Source organism: Phyllobates terribilis, unplaced genomic scaffold (assembly GCF_046119375.1).
Source record: "Phyllobates terribilis strain yellow unplaced genomic scaffold, ASM4611937v1 Scaffold_2__4_contigs__length_985480577, whole genome shotgun sequence".
NCBI lineage: Eukaryota > Metazoa > Chordata > Amphibia > Anura > Dendrobatidae > Phyllobates > Phyllobates terribilis.
Window position 1 is genome coordinate 942,759,125 of NW_027362762.1, and position 15,354 is coordinate 942,774,478.

The following is a 15,354-nucleotide window of genomic DNA, read 5'->3' on the forward strand; positions in this document are numbered from 1 at the left end:
AAATCGCTGATCTGGCGCCGGCCGCGACCAATCACCGATCTTGGCTCCACATTTAAAGACCGCTGTGCTGATTGGTCGCGGACGCTATTTAAATGTGGCGCCATAATCGGTGATTGGTCGCGGCCAGCGTCGGCGACCAATCAGCACAGCGGTGTTTAAATGTGGCGCCAAAATCGGTGATTGGCCGCGGGCAGCGCCAGCGACCAATCAGCGATTTTTAACACAAATGTCCGGACCTTTGTAACACCATGCGGATACTGTGGGGACATCAGCGGCTAGGGTGTCAAGGGAGGACCGGGGAGCGGCGCTGCGGGTCAGGATACTTCTGCTGTGAGCGCCAGCTCATGTCCCGGGTTCTCGCAGCGGAAGTATCTGCACAGGCAGCGCCGCTGACATCCATGCGGCTAGGGTGTGAAGGGAGGACCGGGGAGCGGCGCTGACATCCAATTGGTCGCGGCCGCTATTTAAATGTGCCGCACAAATCGGTGATTGGTCGCGGTCTTGGCCCGCGACCAATCACTGATCTTGCCGCAAAAGTTAAACACTACTGTGCTGATTGGTCGCGGACGCTGCCCGCGACCAATCACCGATTTGGGTGCCAAATTTAAATATCGTCCGCGACCAATCACCGATCTTGGCTCCACATTTAAAGACCGCTGTGCTGATTGGTCGCGGACGGTATTTAAATGTGGCGCCAAAATCGGTGATTGGTCGCGGGCAGCGTCCGCGACCAATCAGCACAGCGGTGTTTAACTTTTGCTTTAAGATCAGTGATTGGTCGGGTCCGAAGACCGCGACCAATCATCAAATCGTCTTGGTGAGGACCTGGGAGCGGCGCTGCCTGTGCGGCTACTTCCGCAGCGAGAACCCGGGACATGAGCGGGCGCTCGCAGCAGAAGTATCCCGACCCGCAGCGCCGCTCCCTGGTCCTCCCTTCCGCATGGAGGTCAGCTACGCCGGCACTCCTTCCGCTGCTACCGGCCGGGAGATGAGCGCCTCGCGCCGGTCATGTCCCGCAGATGGGTCCGGCGGTCGAGGTCCTTCTGCTGGTACTGGCCGGGAGATGAGCGCCTGTCATCTCCCGGCTGCATCTCCGTCCTGCAGATGGGTCCGGCGGTCGAGGTCCTTCTGCTGGTACTGGCCGGGAGATGAGCGCCTCGCGCCGGTCATCTCCCGGCTGCATCGCCGCTGAGCTCCGTCCCGCAGATGAGCCGCTAACGGCCGCCATCTTTTTCAGAAATCCCGCGGCGCTGATTGGCCGCTGCCGGACCAATGAGAGACGCAGGATTTCCAGGACAGACAGACAGACGGACGGGATAAGACGATTATATATAGATTACTATAGCGCCATTTATTCCATGGAGCTTTACATGTGCAAGGGGTATACATAGAAAAATAATTCCAATAATTTTGAACATAACATGACAGCGACTGGTATATAAGTATATTCATTTAGGGTCATGTTGTGGGTCTAGATTGCCATATTATGCGGGGAGTCACTTTCTCTGCCTCTATAGTCATGGTGACTCACTAATTGCTTGCAGATATTTATCTTTAGGCACACTGTTGGTTTATTGAATACTTATCGTTCATATCCTGACTACTCCAACTATATATAGTTGTGTATTATATCATATGGGGAGAGAGCCAAAAATCTTTTCTGTAAACAGTGTGCTATGTATCACTCCTTGTTTTGGATATGTGCAATATAGGGCTTGTGCAATTGTTGACCATTACAGACACACTTTGTGTACATTATTGGTTTATTGAATAATTATTTACTATACCCTATATATGTGTAATATACTATTGGCTCAATATTCAGGTATACAAACATAGTGTGCTATATACCATTCCTTATTTTAGTTGTGTGCAATATAGGGCTTGTGCAATTATTGACCACTACAGATACTCTATACAGCCTGTGCGTTCTTTGACTTGATCATGTGCACTTTTTGCATTGTATTCTTTAATATCATGGGAAGGTTTCTTTAGCAGCTGGCTCCTTATATAGTGGGTCATTCCACTTTTTTAATGGTGTTTTAAATTTGGTATGTCCTTTACTTGTGTCTGATTGATTATATTTCAATAAAATGAGTTGATGCACGTTATATCCAGGATACTCATTATTATCCATATATATTTTTTCATATTTTTTGGTGATCACTGCACAAATACACGCTCTTTTTCTGCCTATTTAGTTTATGACAGCGACTGGTACAGGCGGAGAGAAGACCCTGCCTGCGAGGGCTCACTGTCTAGAAGGGATGGGTGGGGATACAGTAGGTGAGGGTAGAGCTGGTCGTGCAGCAGTATGGTGGAGCGGTGGTTACTGCAGGTTGTAGGTTTGTCGGAAGAGGTGGGTCTTCAGGTTCCTTTTGAAGGTTTACACGGTAGGCGAGAGTCTGATGTGTTGGGGTAGAGAGTTCCAGAGTAGGGGGGGGATGCACGGGAGAAATCTTTTATGCCATTCTGGGGAAAGGAGATAAGAGGGGAGTAGAGAAGGAGAGCTTGTGAGGATCGGAGGTTGCGTGCTGGTATGTACCAGGAGACCAGGTCACAGATGTATGGAGGAGACAGGTTGTGGATGGCTTTGTATGCCAGGGTTAGGGTTTTGAACTGGGGTCTCTGGGCAATAGGGAGCCAGTGAAGGGGTTGACAGAGGAGAGGCCGGGGAATAGCGAGGTTACAGAGTTTAGGATAGATTGGAGGGGTGCGAGAGTGTTGGAAGGGAGGCTACAGAGTTGGAGGTTGCAGTAGTCGAGGCAGGAGATGAGGGCATGCACTAGTGTTTTTGCAGATTCGTGGTTGAAGAATGTGCGGATCCGGGAGATGTTTTTGAGTTTGAGTCGGCAGAGGTGGAAAGGGCTTGGATATGTGGTTTGAAGGAGAGATCAGAGTCCAGGGTTACCCCAAGGCAGCGAGCTTGCGGGACTGGGGAGAGTGAGCAGCCATTGACGTTGATAGATAGGTCAGTTGGGGGGGGTTGAATGAGATGTGGAAAGATGAATTCTGTTTTATCCATGTTAAGTTTTAGAAATTAGCAGAGAAGGATGATGAACTAGCAGACAGACATTGTGGGATTTTGGTTAGTAGGGAGGAAATATCTGGTCCAGAGAGGTAGATCTGTGTGTCATCCGCATAGAGGTGATACTGAAAGCCGTGAGATTCTGAGCTGTCCTAGGCCAAAGCAGGGGTCCTAGAACTGAACCTTGGAGACACCGACAAATAGGAGGCAAGATGAGGAGGTGGTGTGGGAGTTGGAGACACTGAATGTCCGATTTGTTGGGTATGAAGAGATCCAAGATAGGGCTAAGTCTGTGATGCCGAGAGATGAGAGTCGGTAGTAAGGGAATGGTCCACTGTGTCAAAGGCAGATGACAGGTCTAGGAGGAGGAGGACAGAGTAGTGTCGCTTGGATTTGGTGGTTAGTAGGTCGTTGGTGACTTCAGTCAGGGCAGTTTCAGTAGAAGGGTGCTGTCGGAAGCCAGATTGGAGGCGGTCAAAGAGGGAGCAGGAGGAGAGGTGGGAGGACAGTTCAGAGTGCACATGTTGTTCCAGTAGTTTTGAAGCATAGGGGAGAAGTGATTATGGGGCGGTAGCTAGTCAGAGAGGGCTTTTTGAGGATGGGTGTGATCGAAGCATGTTTGAAGAATGAGGGGAAGACTCCAGTTAGTGACAGGTTGAAAAGGTGGGTTAGGTTTTGGGTGAGGATAGTGGTAAGGTTGGGGATGAGGTGGGACAGGATTGGGTCAAGTTCACAGGTGGTGAGGTGTGATTTGGAGAGTAAAGAGGAAAGTTGATCTTCCGTAATGGTGGAGAAGCTTGTTTTGGAGGAGAGGGATTGAGTAGGTGTGAGGAGGGGCTGGGGGGACTTTAGGCAAAAGCTTTGTCTGATGGCCTCATTCTTCAAGCAGAAGATTGACACTAAGTCTTCAGCTGAGATGAGAGGAGAGGGAGGAGGCGCTGGGGGACGGAGGAGAGAATTGAAAGTGTTGAATAGCTGTTTAGGGTTGTGAGACAGGGAGGATATGAGAGATGAGAAGTATGTTTGTTTGTTTTGCTGCAGTGAGTGTGGACTTGAAGGTAGTGAGGGACTGTTTGAATGTGATGAAGTGCTCATTGGAGTGGGACCTTTTCCATCTACGCTCAGCAACCCTGGAGGCTGAAATTTCCATCTCCAAGAAGCTTGTCGGCAGAGGGAAGCATGAAGTGCTCTAAAATTTCCTGGTAGATGGCTGCGCTGACTTTGGTCCTGATAAAACACAGTGGACCTACACCAGCAGATGACATGGCTCCCCAAACCATCACTGATTGTGGAAACTTCTCACTAGACCTCAAGCAGCTTGGATTGTGGCCTCTCCACTCTTCCTCCAGACTCTGGGACCTTGATCTCCAAATGAAATGCAAAATTTACTTTCATCTGAAAACAACACCTTGGACCACTGGGCAACAGTCCAGGTTTTTTTTCTCCTTGACCCCAGTAAGACGCTTCTGGTGTGGTCTATTGGTCATAAGTGGCTTGACACAAGGAATGCTACACTTGTAGCCCATTCCTGGATACGTCTGTGTGTGGTGGCTCTTGTAGCAATGACTCCATTAGCAGTCCACTCATTGTGAATCGCCCCCAAATTTTTGAATGGCCTTTTCTTAACAATCCTTTCAAGGCTGCGGTTATCCCGGTTGCTTACCCTCCTTGTGGCGTGTCAATGACTGCCTTCTAGACATCTGTCAAGTCAGCTGTCTTCCCCATGATTGTGGAGCCTACTGAAACAGACTAAGGGACCTTTTTAAACTCATCGGAAGCCTTTGCAGGTGTTTTTTGTTAATTATTCTAATTTACTGAGATAATGACTTTTGTGTTTTCATTGGCTGTAAGCCATAATCATCGACATTAACAGAAATAAACACTTGAAATAGATCACTCTGTGTGTAATGACTCTATATAATATGAGTTTCACTTTTTGTATTGAACTGAAATAAATTATCTTTTTGATATTCTAATTTAGTGAGAAGCACTTGTATATAATAGTGTGTGTATATGTATGATTTTGTGTATTGCGTGTAATATTGTCTATGTATTATATATGTGTGATTTTTGTGTATCTGTGTGATATTGTGAATATTATACACGTATGTATGTGTGTATTATGTTTTTTTTATATTTTGAATACTTGTTTTCCAGTTATATATCCAGTCTGTATTGACTTTACGTGAGAATCTGAGCTGTTTCCGTTTCGGCATCTCGTCGTCTTCTAACGCTCTGGTGATTGGAGCCACAGTCATGGAGGGCTTCTACGTCATCTTCGACAGGGAAGAGAGCAGGGTTGGATTTGCCGTCAGTCAATGCGCAGGTGAGAGAATGAGGAAAAATATAGCTTCTGAGGCGATTGGACAACTGGTTAATTGGGGGGGGGGGGGGAAATCGGTGAAAAATTTGTCTGTTCAGTTTCATATTTTTTTTTTCCCAAAAATAACGCGTCCAGCGCTGCTAATATTTACCGATTCTGTTCTATATAAATATCTATAAATCGCACAATTATGGACAAATAAAGCCTCTAATGAAGGAATAATCTGTATTTGTGGATGATGCACAATGGCCGCCTCCGTGAACGGTCAGACACCATGACTGTAAAACGCCACTGATTTGGCAATATTTGTGGACCTTGTTGGGGTGATATAAGGATAGACATGTCCTCAAAATTCTGGGATGTTCTCTTTTACATTGACCCGGTGTGAATATTTTTGCATCTTTAGTGGCTTTTGTTAGTGGTGTAAGAGGTGACGCTTCTATCTGCGGCCTCATTACTGGCATGTTTCGTGTTTGCTTTGGCTTTCACCCCAGGAAACTACAGAAAGAGAATATATTTACCCAGCGATTTGTCTTCATGATGGCATCCCTATTAACCACTTACTTCCCTGAAGATGGCTTGCTATGCAAACCCAAAAATAGCGACCGCCTGGTAGAGCCAATGCCCCTGCCCAATGGTTGACATTCCTATGTGATGTCGCCCTGTTTCCCTGTTTGTCCCTTTTTTTTTTAATTTATTTTTTATTTATTTTTTATTTATTTTTTTTGCAGTACATAAAAATTCCAAAATTCCTTTATTCTGGAATCCAATAATCCAAAAATGTTGATAATACATCAGTGCTTTTCATATCAGATTAGGAGCCTGTACATGGGGTCAAAAAATGTAGATAACAGCAGGATTGATATGAAAGGGGATTTGTTGGCCATTTTTTTATCGCACAGTGATGGTGCAACCCTAATCATCTGTCCGTGTAAAAAAAATAAAATAAATAATAATAAATAAATAATAAGAAAAAATTATATACACTGCTCAAAAAAATAAAGGGAACACTTAAACAACAGAATATAACTCCAATTAAATCCAACTTCTGTGAAATCACACTGTCCACTTAGGAAGCAACACTGATTGACAATCAATTTCACATGCTGTTGTGCAAATGGAATAGACAATAGATGGAAATTATTGACAATTATCAAGACACCCTCAATAAAGGAGTGGTTCTGCAGGTGGGGACCACAGACCACATCTCAGTACCAATGCTTTCTGGCTGATGTTTTGGTCACTTTTGAATGTTGGTTGTGCTTCCACACTCGTGGTAGCATGAGACGGACTCTACAAGCCACAGAAGTTGCTCAGGTAGTGCAGCTCATCCAGGATGGCACATCAATGTGAGCTTTGGCAAGAAGGTTTGAGGTGTCTGTCAGCGTAGTGTCCAGAGGCTGGAGGCGCTACCAGGAGACAGGCCTGTACACCAGGAGATGTGGAAGGGGCCGTAGGAGGGCAACAACTTAGCAGCAGGACCGCTACCTCCGCCTTTGTGCAAGGAGGAACAGGAGGAGCACTGCAGAGCCCTGCAAAATGACTTCCAGCAGACCACAAATGTGCATGTGTCTGCACAAACGGTTAGAAACCGACTCCATGAGGGTGGTATGAGGGCCCGACGTCCACAGATGGGGGTTGTGCTCACAGCCCAACACTGTGCAGAATGCTTGGCATTTGTTACAGAACACCAGGATTGGCAAAGTCGCCACTGGCGCCCTGTGCTCTTCACTGATGAAAGCAGGTTCACACTGAGCACATGTGACAGACGTGACAGAGTCTGGAGACGCCGTGGAGAGCGATCTGCTGCCTGCAACATCCTTCAGCATGACCGGTTTGGCAGTGGGTCAGTAATGGTTTGGGGTGGCATTTCTTTGGAGGGCCGCACAGCCCTCCATGTGCTCGCCAGAGGTAGCCTGACTGCCATTAGGTACCGAGGTGAGATCCTCAGACCCCTTGTGAGACCATATGCTGGTGCGGTTGGCCCTGGGTTCCTCCTAACGCAGGACAATGCCAGACCTCATGTAACATAGTTTTTAAGGTTGAAGGAAGAATAAGTCCATCTAGTTCAACCCATAGCCTAACATGTTGATCCAGAGGAAGGCAAAATAAAACCCATGTGGCAAACACTAAGCTCCACATTGGGGAAAAAAATTCCTTCCTGACTCCACATATGGCAATCAGACTAGTTTCCTGGATCAACGCCCTATCAAGGAATCTAGTATATATAACCTGTAATATTATTTCAAGAAAGGCATCCAGGCCCTTCTTAAATTTTAATAGTGAATCACTCATTACAACATCATGTGGCAGAGAGATCCATAGTCTCACTGCTCTTACAGTAAAGAATCCGCGTCTGTGATTGATTAAACCTTCTTTCCTCCAGACGTAGAAGATGCCCCCTTGTCCCCGTCTCAGGCCTCAGAGTAAAGGTCTTTGTACTGTCCCCTCATATACTTGTACATAGTAATAAGATCACCCCTAAGCCTTCTTTTTTCCACAGTAAATAACCCCAAGTGTAATAACCTGTCTTGGTATTGCAGACCCCCCAGTCCTCTAATAACCTTGGTTGCTCTTCTCTGCACCCGCTCTAGTTCAGCTATGTCTTTCTTACACACCGGAGACCAGAACTGTACACAGTATTCTAAGTGTGGTCGCACTAGTGACTTGTATAGAGGTAAAATTATGTTCTCCTCATGAGCATCTATGCCTCTTTTAAGGCATCCCTTTATTTTATTTGCCTTTGCAGCAGCTGCCTGACACTGGCCACTAAACGTGAGCTTGTCGTCCACCAATACACCCAGGTCTTTTTCAGTTACCGTTTTGCCCAGTGTTTTACAATTAAGCATATAATTATACATTTTATTTCCTCTGCCCAAGTGCATTACCTTACATTTATCCACATTTATCAGCCCAAGCTTCTAGTTTACATAGATCCTCCTATAATATAAAATTGTCCACCTCTGTATTGATTACCCTGCAGAGTTTAGTGTCATCTGCAAATATTGAAATATTACTCTGTATGCCCCCTACAAGGTCATTAATAAATGTTAAAAAGAAGGGGGCCCAATACTGACCCCTGTGGTACCCCACTGTTAACTGAGACCCAGTCTGAGTGTTTTCCATTAATAACCACCCTTTGTTTCCTATCACTGAGCCAGTTCTTAACCCACATACATATATTTTCCCCTATCTCCATTGTTCTCATTTTATGTATCAACCTTTTGTGTGGAACCGTATCAAAAGCTTTTGAAAAGTCCATATACACAACATCCACTGCATTTCCTTTGTCCAGTCCAGAACTTGCCTCCTCATAAAAGCTGATCAGATTAGTTTGACAGGAACGGTCCCTCGTAAACCCATGTTGATATTGGGTCATGAGGTTATTCTTCTTCAGATACTCTAGTATAGCATCTCTTAGGAAACCCTGCAGGATTTTACCCACAGTAGAGGTTAAGCTTACCGGCCTAGAATTTCCAAGTTTGGTTTTTGTCTCCTTTTTGAATATTGGCACCACATTTGCTATACGCCAGTCCTGTGGTACAGACCCTGTTATTATGGAATCTTTAAAGATTAAAAATAATGGTCTATCTATGACGTTACTTAATTCCTGCAGTACTCGAGGGTGTATCCCATCCGGGCCCGGGGATTTGTCAACTTTAGTGATTTTTAGACGCCGCCGTACTTCCTGTTGGGTTAAGCAAGTGACATTTACTGGAGAATTTTTGTTATCACTGATCATGTTTTCTGTCATGCGATTTTCTTGTGTAAATACTGTTGAAAAAAAATCATTTAGCATATTGGCTTTTTCCTCATCCTCATCCACCATTTCACCCAGACTATTTTTAAGGGGGTCAACACTATCATTTTTTAGTTTTTTACTATTTATGTAGTTAAAGAATATTTTGGGATTATTTTTACTTTCTCTGGTCTTGATTTGTTTTTTACATAATTTATTTAATTTTCTGTATTTTATTTAATGCCTCATCACTACACACTTGCTTTAGTTCTCTAAATGCTTTCTTTTTGTCACTTATTGCGCCCCTCTCAGCTCTATTTAGCCATAGTGGTTTCCTCCTATTTCTAGCATGTTTATTCCCATAGGGTATATATTATGCACAGGTCCTATTTAGGATGCTAATAAATGTCTCCCATTTGCTTTGTGTAGTTTTATGTCTCAGGATATCGTCCCAGTTTATTGCACTAAGATCATCTCTTAACCGTTGGAAACTTGTGTTCCTGAAGTTTAGTGTCCTTGTAACTCCTCTACTACACATCTTATTAAAGGTTACATGAAAGCTTATTATTTTGTGATCACTATTGCCCAAGTAACCCCCAACTCGTATATTTGATATGCGGTCTGGCCTGTTGGTTAATATTAGGTCCAGCAGTGCCCCCCATTCTCTCATAGTTGTCAAAAACCTATTACCTTTGCTTGAACTATAGGTTTCTGTCCCCCAATGTATTTCAAGGTACTTAAACTCCCCCATAATAATGACTTCTCCTTGAGTGGCTGCTTCATCTATTTGCTTTATGAGGATATTCTCCGCTGCTTCCATTTTTTTTGGAGACTTATAACAAACCCCTATCAGTAATTTATAATTTTTCCCCCCTCCCCTTATCTCCACCCACAGGGACTCTACATTTTCATTAGATTCACATATATTCTCACGCAAGATGGGTTTTAAGGATGATTTTACATATAAACACCCCCCCCCCCCTCGCTTGTTTGTACGATCATTTCTGAACAGACTATAGCCCTGTAAATTAACTGCCCAGTCATGGCTCTCGTCCAGCCATGTCTCAGATATCCCCACCATGTCATAATTATTTTCCAACAAAATGAATTCTAATTCCTCCTTTTGTTGGTGAGGCTTCTGCCATTAGTGTCCATGCATTTTATGTATCTCTCTGTACCTCTATTCCTTCTTACTTTATTGACTGTTCTAACCCCCCACCCACAATTTCTTTATTTGTGCCCAGGTCACTATCTGCACTATCTTCCCCACCTATAAGATTAATACCCTCCCCCCAATCCCTAGTTTAAACACTCCTCCAACCTTCTAGCCATTTTCTCCCCCAGCACAGCTGCACCTTCCTCATTGAGGTGCAGCCCGTCCCTAGCGTGGAGTGTCAGCAGTTCCTGCAAGATGAACGAATTGAAGCTATGGACTGGCCCGCCCGTTCCCCAGACCTGAATCCGATTGAGCACATCTGGGACATCATGTCTCGCTCCATCCACCAACGTCACGTTGCACCACAGACTGTCCAGGAGTTGGCGGATGCTTTATTCCAGGTCTGGGAGGAGATCCCACAGGTGACCATCCGCAACCTCATCAGGAGCATGCCCAGGCGTTGTAGGGAGGTCATACAGGCACGTGGAGGCCACACACAATACTGAGCCTCATTTTGACTTGTTTTAAGGACATTACATCAAAGTTGGATCAGCCTGTAGTGTGTTTTTCCACTTTAATTTTGGGGGTGACTCCAAATCCAGGCCTCCATTGGTTAATAAATGTGATTTCCATTGATGATTTTTGTGTGATTTTGTTGTCAGCACATTCAGCTTTGTACAGAACAAAGTATTCAATGAGAATATTTCATTCATTCAGATCTAGGATGTGTTATTTGAGTGTTCCCTTTATTTTTTTGAGCAGTATGTATATAATATATTTTCAAGTTCTCAAGTAAAACAGATGTAAGAAATTGAAAATGTCATATCAGCGTTCAAAATAAATTCTAAAAAAATCTAAATAAACAAACTTTTTTTTATTCTTTTTGTTTTGTCACAAAATACAGTGAAACCTATTTTTTTTCTGATATTGCCTTAAAAAACTGAAACCGTTTTTCAAAAGTTTTTTTTTTTTTTTACGGTAGATGGAATATAACGTACGGGGGTAACTAAAAATCTGTCGCTTGAAATCTGGTCCGGATAAAAGGGTGGTCTTCTGAAAAGTTGTTTTGATATGGTTTTACTATGAGTATTTTACTAATAATGCATGTTATATAAGGGGGAAAAAAGTTTATTTAAATGTTTTTTTTTTCGTTTTTTTTTTTACAATTTTTGTTATTTTTAGGCTATTTTCACATGTGGTTTTTTTTTCTGCTGCATATGTGCTGACAACTTTTCTCTGGCAGGAAAATGACTGCGTCAAAAAAGCAGGTGCGTTTTTTGCTGTGTTTTTTTTTTCACCACCCATTACTTCCTATGGGTGAAAAAAACGCTGCAAAAATGCTGAAAGAAGTGGCATGCTCTATTTTCCAAATACGCAAACAAAAAGCAACGTGTGTGAACAGAGTATTCTGGTTTCTCCTAGACATTTATGGTACTGCAAGACGCCGCTGAAAATGTGCATAAAAATCTGCTACAAAATGCGCAGGAAAACACGTGTGTGAACATAGCCTAATTGTGATGACCCGTGAAATAAAAAAGAGTGTCCTAAGCAGAAAATTCACTCTGCTGAAAAGAATAACAAGTGAATAAGTTGCATTTACCCTAAAACTACAAACCATCCTGTAGGAAAAAAAAACAAAACAAACACAAAAAAAAAAAAAATGGTGCAAAAATAAACTTTGTAAGGAATAAAAAAGTGACTTTATGGCACAAAATTGATAAGACATACAAATATTAGCGAAATCTGACTGACCAGCAGGATAAAGTTGATTGGTTATTTTATACTGTACTGTGAAAGTGTACAAAAAAAATTACAAAATTAAATGTGGCAGATTTGCTTTTTTATTTTTTTGTGCTCCCCATCTAAATTTTTTTTTTTTTTTTTTTTTTTTTTTAAATTTGCACCCTTACATGCTGTCATTAAAATTTTAGAATTTTTCCCCAAACAAAAAAAACAACCCCCTATGTCAATGTCTCTAAACAAAAGATGGCTTTATAAAAAACAAAAATCATTTGCGAGTTGCTTTGTTAAAGGGCCAGCTTTTCATTTTCCTCTCTACCCTTATAGGCTGGTGTTTTTTTTTTTTTCTCTGATTAAATGGTCATAATTGGTAGATTTGATTAACTAACATTCCCATTCACATGATTTAGAGGATATTGGTTGCCATCTAGTGGCCATATGCAGCATTACAGATATATAAAATATTTTTTTTTTCCAAAGGTTTTCTAATTTGCCCCATTTTTTATTTTATTTTTTCATTTTTACACTTCTGTTTTAAAACCACCAGATCAGGCCAGGGGATGGTGCATTACTTGTAGGAATAACCTGTCTTCCTGTATTTTTTTCTTGCAGAAGTGAAAGGCGTGGTGGTGTCTGAGATCTCCGGCCCGTTCAGTACTGTGGATGTCGCCAGTAACTGCATTTCCATCAACCCCCTCAGGGAGCCGATCATGTGGATTATCTCCTACGCTCTCATGACCTTCTGCGGCATTGTTCTGCTGATCCTTGTGGTCTTGCTGCTCCTTCCCAACAGACGTCACAGCAATGACCCCGAGGTGGTCAACGATGAATCCTCTTTGGTGCGTCACCGTTGGAAATAATTTTGGGATGGTGTTTTATCCCCCTGGTCTAGTCTCCAGGACAGCGGGATGGACCTGTCGATGATTCCCATGATTTATTTCTTGCTGCTGGGAACTTCTTGGTTTACGAACCCATCACTACCAAAGCTCTATGTGAGACGTGACCTTTTCTTCATAACTTATTGCTTTCCTTTCCTTTCAAAGTCCAAGATATGCCAGAATTGGCAACGTCTTAACACTACTACTAACTGGAGGCACTGTTTCATTTTGATTTTTTCTTTTTTCCCCCTCAAAAAGCCATAGGCCATGACCACTCACTTACCTACAGTACTGAAAGAGAAACTTTCACATTGGACGTGATGTCTCATCTGACAGCTTCAGGTGATAGAGCAGGATCTACCGATTCGTTTGATATGTAGTTTTATGTGAAAATATTATGTAGAACTTGTAATATATTCAAATATCTGTTCTATGCCGAAGAGTCCAGTGGGTGGTCCTACTCAGTGAGGGTTCCGCCCACTGGACTCCTAAGTATAAATCATGTGTTTAATTGAATAAATGGTTTTACTGAATCTTTTCCCATAAAATTATATATCAATGCGCTCGGCTCCTCCTGCTCTAGAACATGCTGCCATCGGATTGGCGATGTTGGATGATCCCTTTTTTTAAAATGTTTTTTTTTTTTTTCTTGATTCAAATTTTTTTTCCTTCCCTCTTAAAGGAGAAATTCCTCTCTTGACCGTGTGCACTTTGTGTGTTTTGGCCTCTCTACATTCCATGTGGACTTGACACTTTTGGTTCTCTTAGGTTCTGATCAGGGATATTTGTTCTCGGACTGTACATGTCGAAATCTGTTCCTTTTTAAAATGAAAATTGATGTTAATCTTTGTAAAATCTGACTCAAATTTTGAAAAAAAATAAAAATAAGTGCACCTTCCCACCTTTTGGTCTTCCCTCTATCTCTGCCCCACCTCTATTTTTTTGATTGACAGGTCTGGCTTTGTTGCGCCAGAGAAGGATGGAAAACAAGCAGGTGGGACGGTGCACTCAACTGGTCGACCACGCCAAGGGTGCACAGAGCGCCTGTGCTTGGTCTGAACAGTCATTCTGAGCTGACAGCCCCTTTAATTGATTTACGGAGGAAGCCATCTTGTTGGACTATAGTTAGCGAGTCTACTAGCCTTTAAAGGGGCAGTTCTACCTTGAGTTTTACTGGCCAGGATATCTATGCAAGGAATTCCATCCTGTGCGGGATAAATACGGTAACGCTGACACATTTATTGCTTACAACATGGCGGCTAACACGTTTACAAAGCTTGAGTCTAATATACTAAGTTTTTCTTACTTGCCCTTTAATTTTTTTTTTTTTTTTGGGACAGGTAATTATTGATTAGGACTTTTCTAATCCACAAGGACTGTTTCCCTCCCCAAAGAGCCAGTCAGGGGCTAGAAATTGGCTTGTTACATTTGCTTTCTCGTGACTTTTCCTTCAATACCTACGTTTTAAGTCGGTCAGGCAGGCGGGGCTTTCCACATAGGCGGGGCTTTTCATGTAAATTAGGATGAGTTGACATTCTAATTTGCATAAGAGGTTGCACCACCAGGTCAAATGCCCTAATTTAAAGGGAACCTGCCTCTCAAAGAAAATTCTGACCCACTCACTGCTTGTACTGACTCCAAACCCGTTAGGACTGCGCTTTAGTTCTATGATGAGAGTTGTAGTATAAACTAATGTAGTTGGTACGAATGAATTGTGCATCTGATGAGCGATAATCTGTGTTCTGTTTTCTTGCTGCTCTCGTGCTCCGTTTTTTTTTTTTTTTTTGGTTACCTCCTGATAGCCATTAACCAATATATATATATTTTTAAAAAACATTTCTGATTAATTGTGCTCTGATTTTTAAGTGTTATCACTGCAATCTGACACCCGGATGTCTACTTTATTGTTGTATTTATAAAACTGTAAATGAGACTGAACACACGATTAAACCAAAATTTATATCTAGTGACAACGTCCTGTGTCATTATCTGTTAATATTGATGAGCGAACACTAAAATGCTCGGGTGCTCATTGCTTGGGTCAAACAACGAGCCCAATGTAAGTCTATGGGAAACTCGAGCATTTTTCAGGTGGCTCCCCCCAGAGGTCTGCAGAGGGCCTAAAAATTACCCTAATCGATGGGAACAGTGCTCAAATGACATGGGAACAGCATGGGGAAGACCCCTGGAAGCATTTCTGACTCCCAGGTCACTGCTGTCCACAACGTTGTCAGCGTATTACGCCAGTTTTACGGACTCACAATAAAACATACAAAACCAAAATGGATTTTCCTGGAAAAAACCTTAAGGGACATTCTTTCCAGGGTAATGACTTGTATATAAAGCAAAATAAATAACCAAAAACAAAAATGCTCCTCCATACCTTGGGCTATGTTCACAGTTAGCGTTTTTGATGCGTTTTTGTGCTTTTGCATTGCTTTCAACGGCGAAAAATACATTAACATGAAAATGTCATTTTAACTTTTTACT

The 15,354-nt window shown here is 42.8% G+C and overlaps 1 protein-coding gene across 1 annotated transcript in view; it reads left to right on the forward strand.

Moving 5' to 3' along the window:
* BACE2 (beta-secretase 2) overlaps positions 1-13,762 on the forward strand; it is a 59,024-nt gene extending 45,262 nt beyond the window's left edge. The window contains exons 8-9 of the mRNA XM_073668462.1: positions 5,186-5,354; positions 12,599-13,762. Coding sequence (XP_073524563.1) covers positions 5,186-5,354; positions 12,599-12,846 — 417 coding nt within the window. The 3' untranslated portion in view covers positions 12,847-13,762. The remainder of the gene's footprint in view (positions 1-5,185; positions 5,355-12,598) is intronic.
* Positions 13,763-15,354: the final 1,592 nt, after the last annotated feature.